This window comes from Scyliorhinus canicula, chromosome 3 (genome assembly GCF_902713615.1).
Source record: "Scyliorhinus canicula chromosome 3, sScyCan1.1, whole genome shotgun sequence".
Taxonomy (NCBI): Eukaryota; Metazoa; Chordata; class Chondrichthyes; order Carcharhiniformes; family Scyliorhinidae; genus Scyliorhinus; species Scyliorhinus canicula.
In genome coordinates, this window is record NC_052148.1 from 84580856 (window position 1) to 84596368 (window position 15513).

Here is a 15513-nt window from a genome sequence, read left to right on the forward strand (position 1 = left end):
GAGAATGTTTCAATCGATGAACATATTCAACTGGTTAAAATGTAATTGCACTTTTTGTCCATTGATTAGAATCCAACAAGTACACTTTCTGCCTTTATTTAGTTTCTCATTTACAACCTATAAAACATATTTTCCTGTGTTGGAAAAATATCGACATGTAAGTCAACATAAAGTATAATGGGCCAGGGTTTAGAAAACTCCTAAGTGTATCATGGAGTTCACCTGACCTACAACTGTTTATTGAATTTGGCTAGGATGAGCTAAGGAGCCTGCCTTTCAGGTGTTATTCAACAGAGTTCTTCGGCGCTTTTAATCAAAAAACAAGCTTTATTAATAGTAATAATAAAATATTACAATATAATAATGATATTCTACGAATTTAGTTAACATTTGTATAAACAGACACAGTAAGAATTTTTTATCATCAACAAACATCAAGACCCCACACAGCTGCAGTAATCTATGTATTTGGTTTAGCCCAGTGGGCTAGACAGCTGGTTTGTGATGCAGAACAAGGCCAACAGTGCGGGTTCAATTCCCGTACCAGCTCAGAATTCTGAATTCTCCCTCTGTGTACCCGAACAGGCAACGGAATGTGGCGACTAGGGGCTTTTCACAATAACTTCATTGCAGTGTTAATGTAAGCCCACTTATGACAATAAAGGTTATTTATTATTTATTTATTAATTCCCCCTTAACTGTTCCAATTCAATAACAAAATCCAAGTAAAACCAGAAACCCCTTTTCAAAGGTGTGGCCGAGCACAAGGCATTCTTACTTGTATAAGACTGATATTAATATTCTGTTCCTTTTTTCAAACAGCAGGTTTGAATTCCTTCCAGAAAGCAATTATCTATTTTAAGTTACCAAGCAGTCTGGAAACAGCTTTTAAAATGATGATAGAGAAACACTTCTTTTAAACTGTGCAGTTCAAAACGAGTCCAGACTCGAAGCGAAAGTAAATTACACAGAGCCACAGCCCAGCTCCACCCACACAACGACATTAGTGAAGCCATGTGATAAGACAAAAATGTTTCCAAAAGGGACACTCCCATGACAATAGAAACAATTTCCTTATGGATCAAAATATAGAAAACAGTTCGTAAAATTATTGATTTTACTCGATTTTTGCAGGATAATGTGAAGGTAATAAGGCCAATGAATAGCGGCAGAGGCCAAAAATAAGATCTACGTGGGTGCCAAACAGTTTGCAATGCAACCAACCCGCTCCCAAAGGCGAAATTGGGATCTCACCCTTGCATGGCGAGAAACCAATTATCACCACTTAAGCCCCATTTCCATACAATCAACGATAGCCCCATATCTGTCAGACTCCTGTCATTTATCGGCATCCCCAGCAAGTGCTCACTCTGCCTCCGATTAGTACTCCTTTTTAAAAACATGAACCTAGTGGAAGGGCTTCCTTGGGGAATCAAAGAGGTGAGTAGCAATCTTTGCTCACAGACAAAGAGCCTGGGTGTGCTGAGCTTGCCAGTGTGGGGTGCAGGGTGTGGGGTCCCTCCCCAGGGCTGGGCTGCCATGGCCGGGTGGGGGAGGGGCAACTAGTGGGGCAATCGCTTGCAGCACCACCATGCCAACCCCTGGATCCCAACCCTGGGGGCACCCTTGTCCCTGCCCGTCTGTCCCACCGCACCAATCACCCCCACAGACTGCTGAGGACTCTGACTGCGCAACTGAAGACTCACTAATCGGGAATTGGCAATCGTGGTTAAGTGAGCACTTGACACATACCAAGTGGATTCCTATGGGCAGACAGGCTATGTAGCAGCATTGCAATTGCACCTTGATTCCTGGACACTCTGCCTGAACACTGTGGAAGGCAACACCACACACACAGCAGCCAACATCCGAACACCCAGGGCATGAGACACAGCTCTGGGGACATGACCACGGCCAGAGGGTGGGTAGGTGCCACTGAGAGGGAGTGGAGGGCGGGGGAGGGCTGCCTGGAAGGGTCCAGGGGTCAGCCCGCATTGCGGAGGAAAGTGACAGAGGCATCGTAATGGTTATGCAAAAAGTTGTTTATTGTGCTGTACAATACCTTATTCCTGATAGGCTGCCCCCCTTCCCCGGCGCTCTGTGATCCTCAACATGCCTGGCCCTCCTAGCTCTACCACTATGTCTTGGAGTTTCCCCAGGATGCACATCTGAGGTGGAGGCAGCCAGCTGCTTATTTCGTCCCGTGGTCCTCGATGCCCCGGCGGGTGTTCTCTGGGGCCGGAGGGCCCGGGTTCACTTGTCGACAGCACATGCACAGGCGTAATGTCCTGTCCCGTGTATTGCCTGCGAGACACAGCTTCATCAGAGGTGTGGAACCCACGGGGGTTGATGGCCACCGTCGCCACTCCATGGGACGGGTCCGTGTTGGCACTCTGCGCCCGCTCCTCCTGATCAGTGCCCATAGGGCTCTGGGGTTTACCTTGGGATGGAAGGGCAGCTGGTTTGAGCCCTAGCTGTCCCTGCATCGTCTGGCTCTGCCAGCACTGGCAGGTCCCCATGGTGCACAACATAGTGTCGACGCCTCGGCGATGCTCCTCAGTGACTGGGACTCTGCATGCCTCAGCCATGCCCACCTGCGACTGGGACAAGCTCCGAAGCACCTCGGCCATGCCCATCTGAGAGTGGGACATGTCCCACAGACCTCATCAAGATTAGCCTGGTGTGGGTGAGGCAGACATACTGCCGAGACCCTCGGCCATGGCTGTCACTGACTGCGCAATGCCTTCACTCATGGTGTCGATGTCGTTCACCAGGCGACCCACTGTGATCGCCACCCTAGCAGCATTCGCTTCGGTGCCACTCATTGCCGGCGGCATCTCTACCGCCCATAGCCTCTGGGACTCCTCTAAGCGGCTATAGATCTGCTGGAGTGACAGCGACATCACCTTCCGAATTAACCGGCTGCTCCCTATCGTTTCCAGCAGCTCCGGGTAACCCACTTCCAGAGGTCTAGCATCAGGCTGGGACACAGCTGGGTCCTGGGATCCAGCAGACCCCCAACTGATGTCTCACCTGAGGGTTCCTGCCTCCACCAAATGTACATCAGACGCAGGGGTACTCACCAGATTGTGCCCCCGAAGCCGGGCCACTAACATTTCCCACAGAGGTGTGTGTATCTGTGCTGGTGGAGGGTGGGGATGACAGCTGTGCCACGACTATAACGGTTGCATCCTCGGAGCTCTCCTCCGAGGTGTTCTGCTCGGAGTCAGAAGAGGGGCCACCCGGGATGGGTCGACGCCGGCGGCTGCAGGAGAATGGACATGGGGTCAGTGGGAGGGATGGGTCAGTCAGTAAGGAAATCACTACTCACGTTTGACAAGTCCTCCGCATGGATCCAGGTGGCTCCTTACCTCTGCGGCGTCCACCAGCCTCTGCGTTGTTAACCCCCATGTCTTCAACCACATCGGTCATCTCCAGGACTTGCTCCTCGAAGGGGGTGAGGATTCTCAAGTCTGGCACCCCTCCACCAGTCTGGCCCTCTCCCGCCAATTGTGGGAGAGCTTTTCCTGAGGAGACACAGAGAGGGAATTGTTAGCCACATGCATGATTCAGTGGCGGGTGAAGGGGTGTGAAGGTGGGGTTGGGGGGGGGGAAGGGAGGGAGGGCTGGGAGTCACTTGGAGAGTTGAGGGGTGGATGCTCCCTTGTGGCGGGGGGGGGGGGGCTTTGGTGTCTACTCACTCGTGCTGCCCGGTGTAGGTTTTCCTGCACTGCTGGCCAGTCCTCTTGGTCACACTGCCGAGCTGACTGTTGCCACCAACTCGTCCCAGGCAGCACTGGCTGCCTTATGGCTCACCCTCCAGGATCCCTGGGGAAACAGGACATCCATCCTGGTCTCCACCGAATCCCGGAGCCTCCCCAGATCTGCGGCCCCGAATCTTGGGCTGGTCTCCTCAGCACCATTATTGGGAGCTAGCTGGGGTTAGCCGAGCAAGTGCAGTTTAATTGCTACTCGACCTTGATAGCAGGGGCTGCGAGTCCTGGCGAATCGGGTGGTGAGGCGTTCTTTACAGCGAGACGCCTGTGAAGCCTCCTTATAATGGACCAAATAACGTTGGATTGCGTTTCCAGTTTCGCTGAGCCGAGCGCCAGGAAACTCATGGCAATTCCCGCTCTCAACAACACTTGGGAATTTTTCCCGAAGATCGCGCCCTTTGTGTTTACGTAAGAAAAAGACATTTTTACAAACTAAACTTTGGTGATAGTTTACCCTTTAGTATTATTAGAAAGTTTTCTTGTAGCTGAAGGGTACATGTGTTAGTAATTCATGAGTTCACAGTGTTAATGTTTAAACTTTGATATTACAGCAATACTTCCATGCTGGTGGGAATGGCTTGAAAAAAACTTTCCTGGAGAAGAGTCCAGATCTTCAATCCCTGCGATACGCACTCTCGCTCTACACCCAGACCACAGATACCCTCATCAAAACATTTGTCCAATCTCAAACCGCTCAGGGTAAGTATATCAAAGGGCACTTCTTTCTGCACTAAGCCATAGTACAGTTACTTTGATCTCTGTACTCTTGATTTGAGTAGTGAGCAAACCAGACACTTTCTAATTCAAGATTCTCCCTTGGTTTAAAGGCTTTCGGATGCATGTTTTTCTCTGCCTAGCAGTTAGTTCTCGTCAGCTAGAAATTACATTGACTTCCTGGATAACTGGACTATTGTGTTATGGAGCAACTGAAAATTGAGAACAGTATTTAATACTTTATTTTTGTTTTGTTTTTCTGTCCAATATGGGCTCCTAGAAGAAAACTGTATCAGCTCATTCAAAAGATTCTGATCAGCACTTCAGTTTTGTCGTGATTAAATCAATTCTTAAAGGTGGTTTTGAAAATTAGTTTTGTGACCATGGCCTGAACCTGTGGAGAGAGAGTTGATTAGTTTATTAGTTATCAGGCAGCCCACTAGGAGGAGTGCCACGCTAATAGGAAGATAATAGCAATGACCCAGCTACAATAATTCTGTCAACTAAGCTATCGGGTAGAACTGGCTCATGAAATGAAAGAGAAATTAGCAGACTCTGCGCCTGCCTATCCAGGAAAGCATGAGTGGAAGTGGGGAGCTTGAATATAAGATGCAAATTATAAAGTATTTAGGCATTTAAGTTACAAAATAACTGAAGAAATCATTTTTATATTGTACATGTAACTGTTTAGATTTGAACATGTAACAATTTCTTGATGGGGGTGGGGTGGGGCGGTGATGAAGGGGGGCATTGAAGATCACTTTACTACTCTGAGAATGAGTTACGAAGAACAAAGAAAAGTACAGCATAGGAACAGATCCTTCGGCCCTCCAAGTCTGCCAATAATGATGCTATGTGCCATAAAGAACTGGTTTATAGAATGTATACCCTTTCTTATAATAGTCCTGAATTATAAATAAGGTGTATTATGTTTCTAATATTTTGCGTATATAACAAATGTGCTTCAAGGTATATTTTGTATGCTGGTAAATGTAAATCCACTGTCCAGTAGTCAGTTACACCTGCCAAGATATGGTCATCCATGACCTAAGGCATTGACCCCTTACCCCCCCCCCCCCCCCAAAAAAAGTGTGGAGGGTCAGCGGGAAGTTATCAATTTTACTGGCTACGTTCCCACAGTATTAGGAGAGATGTCTGCCTACTCAGACACCTACCTGCCCATGAGGCTACAAGTTGTGGTTAGAGACATTGAATAATTGTGGGGGGAGGTGTTGCGGTGGGGAAGGACTCCCCTTCCCAAGATAAGTGCCCCTTTGGTCTACTTTCTACTGGGATATATTAAGAAACAAATTGTGAGACTATTCAAAGTCCAGGCCTGTGTCCCGCTTCCACCATTAGACAGCTCAGTGAGTGCGGTCTCACTCAGTGTCCCAGCCCGCTGCTTTTTCATAGCCAGAAATTTCCCTTCAGCACAACTCCTTTGACAGCTATTCTGCTCCATAAAAATCAGACATCTGCACCCAAGCAATTCCGGTGACTCCAGTTCCTGGATTGATTTATGGCCTTTCTGTCATTTTCCCAAGGGAGTGAACTGGAAAGATCACATATTTTTGGCTGTCCGATTTTGCAATGATTTCTGGAGGGCTTAATTACATTTGACAATTGATGCTGTTTTCAGGACTATTTTAATTGCTCTGATGAGAACAAAAAAGGCCACAAGCTTGACTGAGCAGGGAGGTACAACGCCAAATTAATTCTAAACAGCATGTTGTGCTGGGATGTTTATTTGTTTATTGTGACTTGTTTTCAATCATTCATTGATGTCAAAAGAATCTTTCAATACTTTTTACATTTAAGATATGAAATGAATTATTTACTTTGAATGGGCTTTGAATATATAACTGAAGATATTTCAAGGGTCTCTTGTAAAGATAGAAATGTTTTGTATATTTTAATTTTGAAGCTACAAATGATCTGCATTATACCTGAGGTGAGATTTCTGGTTATAGCCTATTGCTGTTCATTTGTGGTAAACATTACTGTAGGGGGTGCCTTTGTTGCATTGGTCTTTGCACTTAACATTGAGTGTTCTCTTCGACAAACCTTCAGGCTGTTTCCTCTGGGCAGTAATGTGCATGTGTGCGGGGACAAGGAAGTATGAGTTTTAACTCATTTCCATGGTTTTCTCATCTTCCACTGCTACAGGACTTGATGATGTAACCTATAATCTCACTCCATTTTTTTCTCCCTTTTATCCTGCTTGCTGGCTTTGATAACATGAATCAGTGCATGGTGGAAAGGGTATTAGGGTTACCGCTAATGAGGACGCTCTTCCTGACAAGGGTATGTTTGCAACTAATGTTGCCCAGCTGTGACAACATTAGCCAAATAGAGACTTAATAAAACAAAACGTTCCCATTTTTACTGGAATGCTTCAGAGAGCTGTGCTTCCTTGCTGTAGAGATGGTCCTTGCTCATGATTCTAATGATTGCACCATGGAAATCATAATAGAGTGAGCATGTTTTCTTCTAACTTGCGAAGGTTCTATAGCTTCATCAATCTAATAAAACTTGTATTGAATATACACAATGATGCAAAGAATATTCAGTTATTCAATACAAAGAGGTGGACATTGAGTAATGAAAGTAGTTAATGAAATGTATTCAAAATAAAAAGTAAAGTACAAATTTGATTTGTCTTTGCTTTACTGTTTTTAACAAACAGTGAGTCATTTTGGGACATTTTACATTAACAAATCTTTTTTCTGGTAAAGAAAAAACTAAAATTGCAATCTTAGAAACCAATTAATGTGCTGGTGTACAAAGGGTACTTTATACCTGAGATTTAGTTTATCAGGAGAAACTGTTGATTGGCAAAATTCATTGGACTTCGCAGTCACAAATTACTTCTTGCTCTTGATTAACTGCCCATGTAACCAGAATGATGGCAAATTGTTTTACAACTCTGTTATCAATATAAATATTTTACTATTGCCCAAAGCTCACAAGGTATATTTTTCACTGAAAATTTAAATGTTAACATAATAGAATGCACTTCAAAACATTTGTAGCTGTTTTCAGCCTAAGCTGTATTGTGTGCCTGAAGGTCTTTCTGGCAGCAGTACTTGCTTAATTATTGACGAGTAATTTTTAAGTTCCTGGAAAAGCAATAGTTAAATAATCAGTCTTTGTAATTTTCTGTTCTGGTTTATCATAACATCATGTATTTTATGATATCCTGAAATATGTTATACATCACTTTCACTGAGTAATTTCTCCAATCTTTTCTTTGCAGTATAACTTTAATTTGTTTATACTGTGTTCTATAAATAGAAAATCCACTGAGTCCAGTTGGAGTATAATATTTTTCAGTTATAGCATACCCAGCAGGTTTATGGTATATTGACATACAAGCCACATGATTAATTGTTCCAAAGGTTGAGTCTATGTAAAAACAACTGGTGATGAGATAGCACAGCTGCACTTATGCTGTGCCCGTTCTGTGTTTTCCCGAAAGACACTTTGGCTCTTTTCATTGGTTCTCTTGGTCATGAACCTCCATAATACTGATGTTACCTGAAGAAGGAGCCGTGCTCCGAAAGCTCGTGTTTGAAACAAACCTGTTGGTCTTTAACCTGGTGTTGTAAGACTTCTTACGATGTTAAGTTAGAGTGCCATGCTTTCCTTCAGTTAAGGCATTAAGCCAAGCTGCATGTTTTTGTGGTTCAGGTGAACATGAAAGGTTTCATAACACATTCAAGAATATTCCACATGCAATGCTTATTATGTTGTGAATTGAAATCTCATTCAGTAAACGGGTAACTGGACTTGTTCTTTCAATTTAAATAATGTATCTGCTTAATTCCTCCACAATTCAGAATAATTGTTGCAGCTCGTTATCACAAATTACCAGAAAATGATTTGAAATTGGCTTATTACTTCATTATATTAGGCAACCATCAGATCTTCTCTACTTTTGCTTTTGTTCAGTTAATAGTTTCATATTAATGTTTTCTTAAATGTGTTATTTTTAACAACAAAATATTTAGCACAATGAAATATCTCTAGGCATTTCACAAGATAAAACAAATATCTTGAAACAAATTGTGACACTGAGCCATGTAAGGAGATATGAGGTAAAATGACCAAAAGCCTGGTCAAAGAGATTTGTTTTAAGCAGTTATCTTAAAAAGAAGAAAATGAGGTAGAGAGGCAGGCAGACAGGTGTAAGGGAATGAAAGGGAAATATGAAAACCTATACAAACAGTAACTGGCCAGGTTAAACCTAAAATCTTCTCATCTCTTGACCAACTGAGTCTTATTAAATGTTGCATCATGTCCTGGTCAGAGACCAGATTTAAATGCCTGCATTTTTGTTTGAACATTGTCTACTTGCATTCTCTTTACAATGCAATAGATACAATTCTCATTTAATATGCTACTTGCATGACTTTTATGAATTAACTGCATGTAGCCTATCAGCTTCTGACGATCATTCCAATTTAAAACCTAGGGATATAGGCTAAATCAAACTATACAAAACTGGATTGCACTAGAACAAAGAACTGAGGTGCAGTTCAGAGAAAGGGCTAGATACAAGTCTTAATTAAACAAATTATCTTGCTCTCCTCATTTATTGTTTCTTGGTACTCAACATTATGTCAGCAACATACTAATTAAGCACTGAAATTTGAAACGGGTATCTCACTTGTTGTGTAATAACAGCAGATTGATTATTTATCTTTCTTGGTTTGCAGTTGAGATCGTCGACAACCTACATATTTATCCTAATTTGTTTCAAGTTCCTAAATTACACTGAATTATTTTTTCACGCACCTCAAAGTATGATGCTGAGTTCTACAATCCAAGAAAATTCAATCCCTTCTCTGCCAAATTAGTCAATCCAAGCCGGGTATCCTGCAAGGTGGGGGGTCAGAAATATAGAGTTGGTTCCACATCCCTGAAATTGACAGGAGAAAACAAATGCCATATTCCCTTATCCTAGTAGGATTCCCGTAGAAAATATATATTTATGGCCTCAAGGCAACGATGGACTGTGATGTCTCTCCTTCAAACAGCAGACTAATATATGGAAAAAGGCGATGTGAGCAAAGTCACTGTGTGACTGTTCTTAGCACAGGCCACTGCCTTGAAAGAGGTGAAAAAAAATCTAATATGAATATTTGAAAAACTCCCCATTTAATTGTTTTTAAGATATTTATATTACAATCATTAATTTTTACTTGAGCCTCGTCAGCCGTTTCTGAAGCCTTTATTTTGAACAAATCTGACTTTACGTAGTAAAGTCTTGTTTGACCTGACTTCTGCTACACATTAGATTTCAACCTCACCAGGTCCAGTGCGATAACAATCCACCATTTGTGTTTATATCTATCAACATAAATGGAGAAACTATCTTTTGGAGGGTGGGACTGTTTACTGAAGTGCCAACACAGAATGAATGCCAGTTTAAGTTCTGCCACTGAAGGAGTGTCTGAATTGTAACTACATGTTCCTGTAAGGAGGGAGGGTAAATTTGAGAAGTGAGTCACTGCAACGGAACAAACTGCCACAGAAATTCACTTTACAAGACACTTCTGTACACTCCCAATAACTGGCTAAAGATTAACCTAGATTAGGTTATTTATTCACCATCAATAGGGAATGGTGTAAAGAGGAAAGAATAAAGAATGGGGAGAAGGAAAATAAAAATACAGCAATTGATGCCACTGAACTTAATGCTATATATGGAAAATTGGGCAATTTAATTTGCAAATTATTGCAATTGTCAATCTGATGTAAATTTTCCCGGTCTGAATTTCCTTTTCATGCATTTGTTACAGTACTACTTCAGAAAGCAGTTGTGGCAGCTGCAAAAACTACAATTGACATCTTCATTGTATTTTTCAATATTTGGCATTTATATAGCTTGAAACAGTTTGATTTGGCTGGATTTATTTACTTTATTGAAATGCATTACAACCTTTAGTTTCTGATAAAGGTTGTTCTTGATATCAGATAGCCCACTGTAATCATTTCATGATTTGACTTGTGAAGACCTGAAGCTTTTGGCTAAACTAGTTTACAGGTGTCATAATGGAATAGCTACTGACTGGCAAAAGCGACTCCATGTTCAGCAATGCCAGGAGCATTATGTTTACATAGAGCTGACTGTAACCTGGATACAGTGAATGATGGCTGTCGCAAAAGCCGAGCAAGCATGTTATGAGTTCTACCTTAAAAATGCCATTAACTTTAATAATGTAACCTGAAATTCTAAAGTCATTGGCTTTGGATCTGTTTCTACTGAAAAACAAATATAATATTTGCTTAATGTAAAAAAGCAGATATTTATACATTAGTACAGTAATGAAAACGATACAAATGGTATGAAATGAAATGCCTAGAGTCAAGACCTATATGTGTGAGTTGGTCTGCATTTGTGAATTAAATCTTCAGTTGGCAGAGTATCCTCGTATTTGACAATTTTTCCTTATTCCCAAGTCTTCACATTTAATGACTTTTTCATGCCTTAAAACACAACTCCATGCAAAAGTCTTTGAAGTAGTAGATGGAATCGACTGAATCTAAGAGCGAATACATAAAACATTAGATACTAAGTACATATTATTGAAAATCACATGAACCCAACTAAAGCAATAGATTCCTCAGTCAGTCGCTGCTTACCTCCTATCCTTGAGGATCTTCAATTCTTAATTCTGATTAGTATATATGCATGAATATGTGGAAATGTTATGCATGGATGACATCACATCAGAATGTTTCCAAGCATGAAAACCATTTATTTTAATGTCACAGCCTTTTTTCAAGTGTGTTTCACGGTAATCTGATATGAATGTGGCAATGATATGTCTGCACTTCTGTGTTGTAGTTAGAGGATGAGACTGTAACTTTGATAGCTTACCTTCCTGTTTTAATTGTTGATCAGGCTCTGGTGTGGATGACCCAGTGGGTGAAGTCTCCATACAAATAGATCTTTTCACCCATCCAGGAACAGGAGAACATAAAGTAACAGTGAAAGGTAAGAGCAATATCATTAATAAATATTCAAAGAGAAAGTAATTGGATCCCCCAAAATACTAACAAATCCAAGCTCCATAAATAATCTTTTATTGTCACAAGAGGCTTACATTAACACTCCAATGAAGTTACTGTGAAACGTCCCTAGTCTCCACACTCCGGCTCCTTTTCAGGTACACGGAGGGAGAATTCAGAATGTCCAAATTACCTAACAGCACGTCCTTCGGGACTTGTGGGAGGAAACCAGAGCACCAGAAGGAAACCATACAAAGCAGCAATCTTGAAAACCTTACCAACCGACATGGTTTGAGTTCGCCATTTTGCTGGCTATTAAACTTTAAAGGAGCTATCTCCCATTTTCTCCAGTCACAATAATAATCTTTAATGTCACAAGTAGGCTTACATTAACACTGCAATGAAGTTACTGTGAAAATCCCATAGTCGCCATATTCCGGCGCCTGTTCGGGTACACAGAGGGAGAATTCAGAATGTCCAATTCACCTAACAAGCGCATCTTTTGGGACTTGTGGGAGGAAACTGGAGCACCCGGAGGAAACCCATGCAGACACGGGGAGAACTTGCAGACTCCACACAGACAGTGACCCAAGCCAGGAATCAAACCTGGGACCCTGACGCTGTGAAGCAACAGTAAATTATTAACTACATTTCAAACTTTTCTGCTTCTTTTGGTGTCATTCATTGATCTTTTGTGCAATTTTACTCTTTAAATTCATATTTTACTATTTAAATAAATTCCTTAGCTGTTCATTTTTTCTGTTAAATATATCCAATTCCTGTTTCCATTTATTTTCGTGGTATCAATTGTTTTTATCTTTTCAGTTCAGGGGAAGAAAGTAATCTAGCAGATTCCCAAGACATTATTCAGAAATTAGAGAATACACTGTTATTTTAAGGGCAAAAATATTACATCATTTAAATAACAAAGAAACTATCAATGTTTATTGTCATTACTCCACTGAAACTGACAGCAACTTCTGGAGTCTGCGCGTGCAAAGCTAAACACGGAAGTTCAGAAGTTATTGTGCCCAAAGTGTACTGTCCAGAGGTTATTATGCTCGGAGTGTACTGTTCAGAAGCTATAATCTTTCTTGTTATCTTTCTATTGTCACAAGTAGGCTTACATTAACACTGCAATGAAGTTACTGTCAAAAGCCCCTAGTCGGCACATTCCAGACCCTGTTCAGGTACACAGCAGGAGAATTCAGAATTCTCAGCTGGTACGGGAATTTAATCCGCGCTGCTGGCCTTGCACTGCAACGCAAACCAGCTGCCTAGCCCACTGAGCTAAGCCAGCCCCTCAATAAACCAGGTTATTATGCCGATGCACTATCAGAGGTTATTGTGCCCATAGTGCACGTTCCAGAGGCTATTGTGCCCAGATTGCTCGGTTCAGAGGCTATTGTGGCCAGAGTGCATTGTGCAGAGGTTATTGTGCCCAGAGTACACTGTCCGGGATTTATTGTGCCCAGGGTGCACTGTCCGGATGTTATTGTGCCCAGAGTGCACTGTCCGGAATTTATTGTGCCCAGAGTGCACTGTCCGGAATTTATTGTGCCCAGAGTGCACAATAAAGGAGTAAAGGATCCCTGATGAATTTGCACAACCCTTTCATCAGTGGCCGGAAAGTTGGATGCACAAAATGTCACCTGAGCGTCTATCTGACAGACAAAGTCTGACTGCTTACACGGCGTGGTGATGGATATAGAGAGTGCGTCGTCCACAATGAGCTCTTTGCCCGAGGTGTACACCAGGTCGAAATCGTAGCAGCGGAGTTTGAGGAGGATACGTTGTAGCCGTGGCGTCATATCATTGAGATCTTTTTGGGTGATGTGAACCAACGGCCTGTGGTCCGTCTCGACCGTGAATTTGGGGAGTCCATGCACATTATCATGGAATTTGTCAATCCTTTTGAGGAGGCCCAGGCATTCTTTTTCAATCTGAGCGTATCGTTGCTCAGCAGGTGTCATGGCTCTAGAGGCATATGCGACTGGGGCCCAGGAGGAGGAATCGTCCCGCTGGAGGAGTACTGCCCCAATGCCAGCCTGGCTCGCGTCGGTGGAGATCTTCGTCTCCTTGGCGGGGTCGAAAAACGCCAGTACCGGGGCCTTGGTGAGTTTCGCCCTGAGCTCACGCCACTCTTGCTCATGAGCGGGGAGCCACTGGAAGTCGGTAGTTTTTTTAACGAGATTGCGGAGAGCTGTGGTGTGTGATGCAAGGTTGGGGATAAACTTCCCAGAGTGCACTGTTCGGGACTTATTGTGGCCAGGGTGCATTGCCCAGCATTTATTGTGCCCAGGGTGCACTGTCCAGGATTTATTGTGCCCAGGGTGCACTATCCCAGAGTTATTGTGCCCAGAGTGCACTGTCCCGGAGTTATTGTGCCCAGGGTGCACTGTCCAGGATTTATTGTGCCCAGGGTGCACTATCCCGGAGTTATTGTGCCCAGAGTGCACTGTCCCGGAGTTATTGTGCCCAGGGTGCACTGTCCAGGATTTATTGTGCCCAGGGTGCATGGTCCAGGATTTATTATGTCCAGCGTGCACTGTCCAGGATTTATTGTGCCCAGGGTGCACTGTCCCGGATTTATTGTGCCCAGAGTGCACTGTCCCAGAGTTATTGTGCCCAGGGTGCACTGTCCAGGATTTATTGTGCCCAGGGTGCACGGTCCAGGATTTATTGTGTCCAGCGTGCACTGTCCAGGATTTATTGTGCCCAGGGTGCACTGTCCCGGATTTATTGTGCCCAGAGTGCACTGTCCCAGAGTTATTGTGCCCAGGGTGCACTGTCCAGGATTTATTGTGCCCAGGGTGCACGGTCCAGGATTTATTGTGCCCAGGGTGCATTGTCCAGGATTTATTGTGCCCAGGGTGCACTGTCCCGGAGTTATTGTGCCCAGGGTGCACTGTCCCGGATTTATTGTGTCCAGCGTGCACTGTCCGGAATTTATTGTGTCCAGCGTGCACTGTCCAGGATTTATTGTGACCAGGGTGCACTGTCCAGAAGTTATTGAGCCCAGGGTGCACTGTCCAGACATTGTTGTGGTGCCCAGAGTGCACTGTCTGGAATTTATTGTGGAATAAATTCCACTATCTGGAATTTATTAACGCTTGGCGGAATTCTCCGTGCCAGAAACTATGTGTTGACGCCGGAACTGAATCGGTGGTGTCCGGAATTTATTGTGCCCAGAGTGCACTGTCCGGAATTTATTGTGCCCAGAGTGCACTGTCCGGAATTTATTGTGCCCAGAGTGCAACAGTCCAGGATTTATTGTGCCCAGAGTGCACTGTCCGGAATTTATTGTGCCCAGAGTGCACTGTCCGGAATTTATTGTGCCCAGAGTGCAACAGTCCAGGATTTATTGTGCCCAGAGTGCACTGTCCGGAATTTATTGTGCCCAGAGTGCACTGTCCGGAATTTTTTGTGCCCAGAGTGCACGGTCCAGGATTTATTGTGCCCAGAGTGCACTGTCCGGAATTTTTTGTGCCCAGAGTGCACAGTCCAGGATTTATTGTGCCCAGAGTGCACTGTCTGGGATTTATTGTGCCCAGCGTGCACTGTCCAGAAGTTATTGTGCTCAGAAGGAAAAAAAACGCTTGGCGGAATTCTCCGTGCCAGAAACTAGGTGTTGACACCGGAACTGAATCGGTGGTGTACTCTGACAGCAAAATGGGCGCCATCCCCAGATCAATCCACCGACCATTAAAGGGCCAGCACTACACCACGTGGAACACGGCCGGTTCCAATGAACAATGGGGTCTGATTTGCCAGAGTCGGGATTGACACTCGAGAGGCTGACAAGCTGCAGCTGCAATGAGCACTCCACTCCTCACACACATCCCAGCCAACAAGGTGGTAGCAAGGAGAGAGGCACCCCGTCATGGAGACTGAGCTGGAGACCCTACTCAACAAAAGGGAGGAAAGGTAGGCCAACCTGTATTCGGGCTGGTTGAGGCGGTTGCCACCCGCCACCGGGCCTGGCGCAGGTGGGAAAGGTTGTGTG

The 15513-nt window shown here is 43.8% G+C and overlaps 1 protein-coding gene across 19 annotated transcripts in view; it reads left to right on the forward strand.

The window, feature by feature from the left end:
• Window positions 1–15513, forward strand: part of LOC119962769 (protein unc-13 homolog B-like) — a 746238-nt gene that overhangs the window by 716649 nt on the left and 14076 nt on the right. For 13 of the 19 annotated variants that reach the window (XM_038790825.1, XM_038790822.1, XM_038790816.1 and 10 more), the window contains 3 exons: window positions 4328–4475; window positions 6738–6794; window positions 11401–11493. In XM_038790825.1, coding sequence (XP_038646753.1) covers window positions 4328–4475; window positions 6738–6794; window positions 11401–11493 — 298 coding nt within the window. The remainder of the gene's footprint in view (window positions 1–4327; window positions 4476–6737; window positions 6795–11400; window positions 11494–15513) is intronic. The other 6 variants (XM_038790824.1, XM_038790823.1, XM_038790827.1 and 3 more) reach the window with 1 other exon arrangement.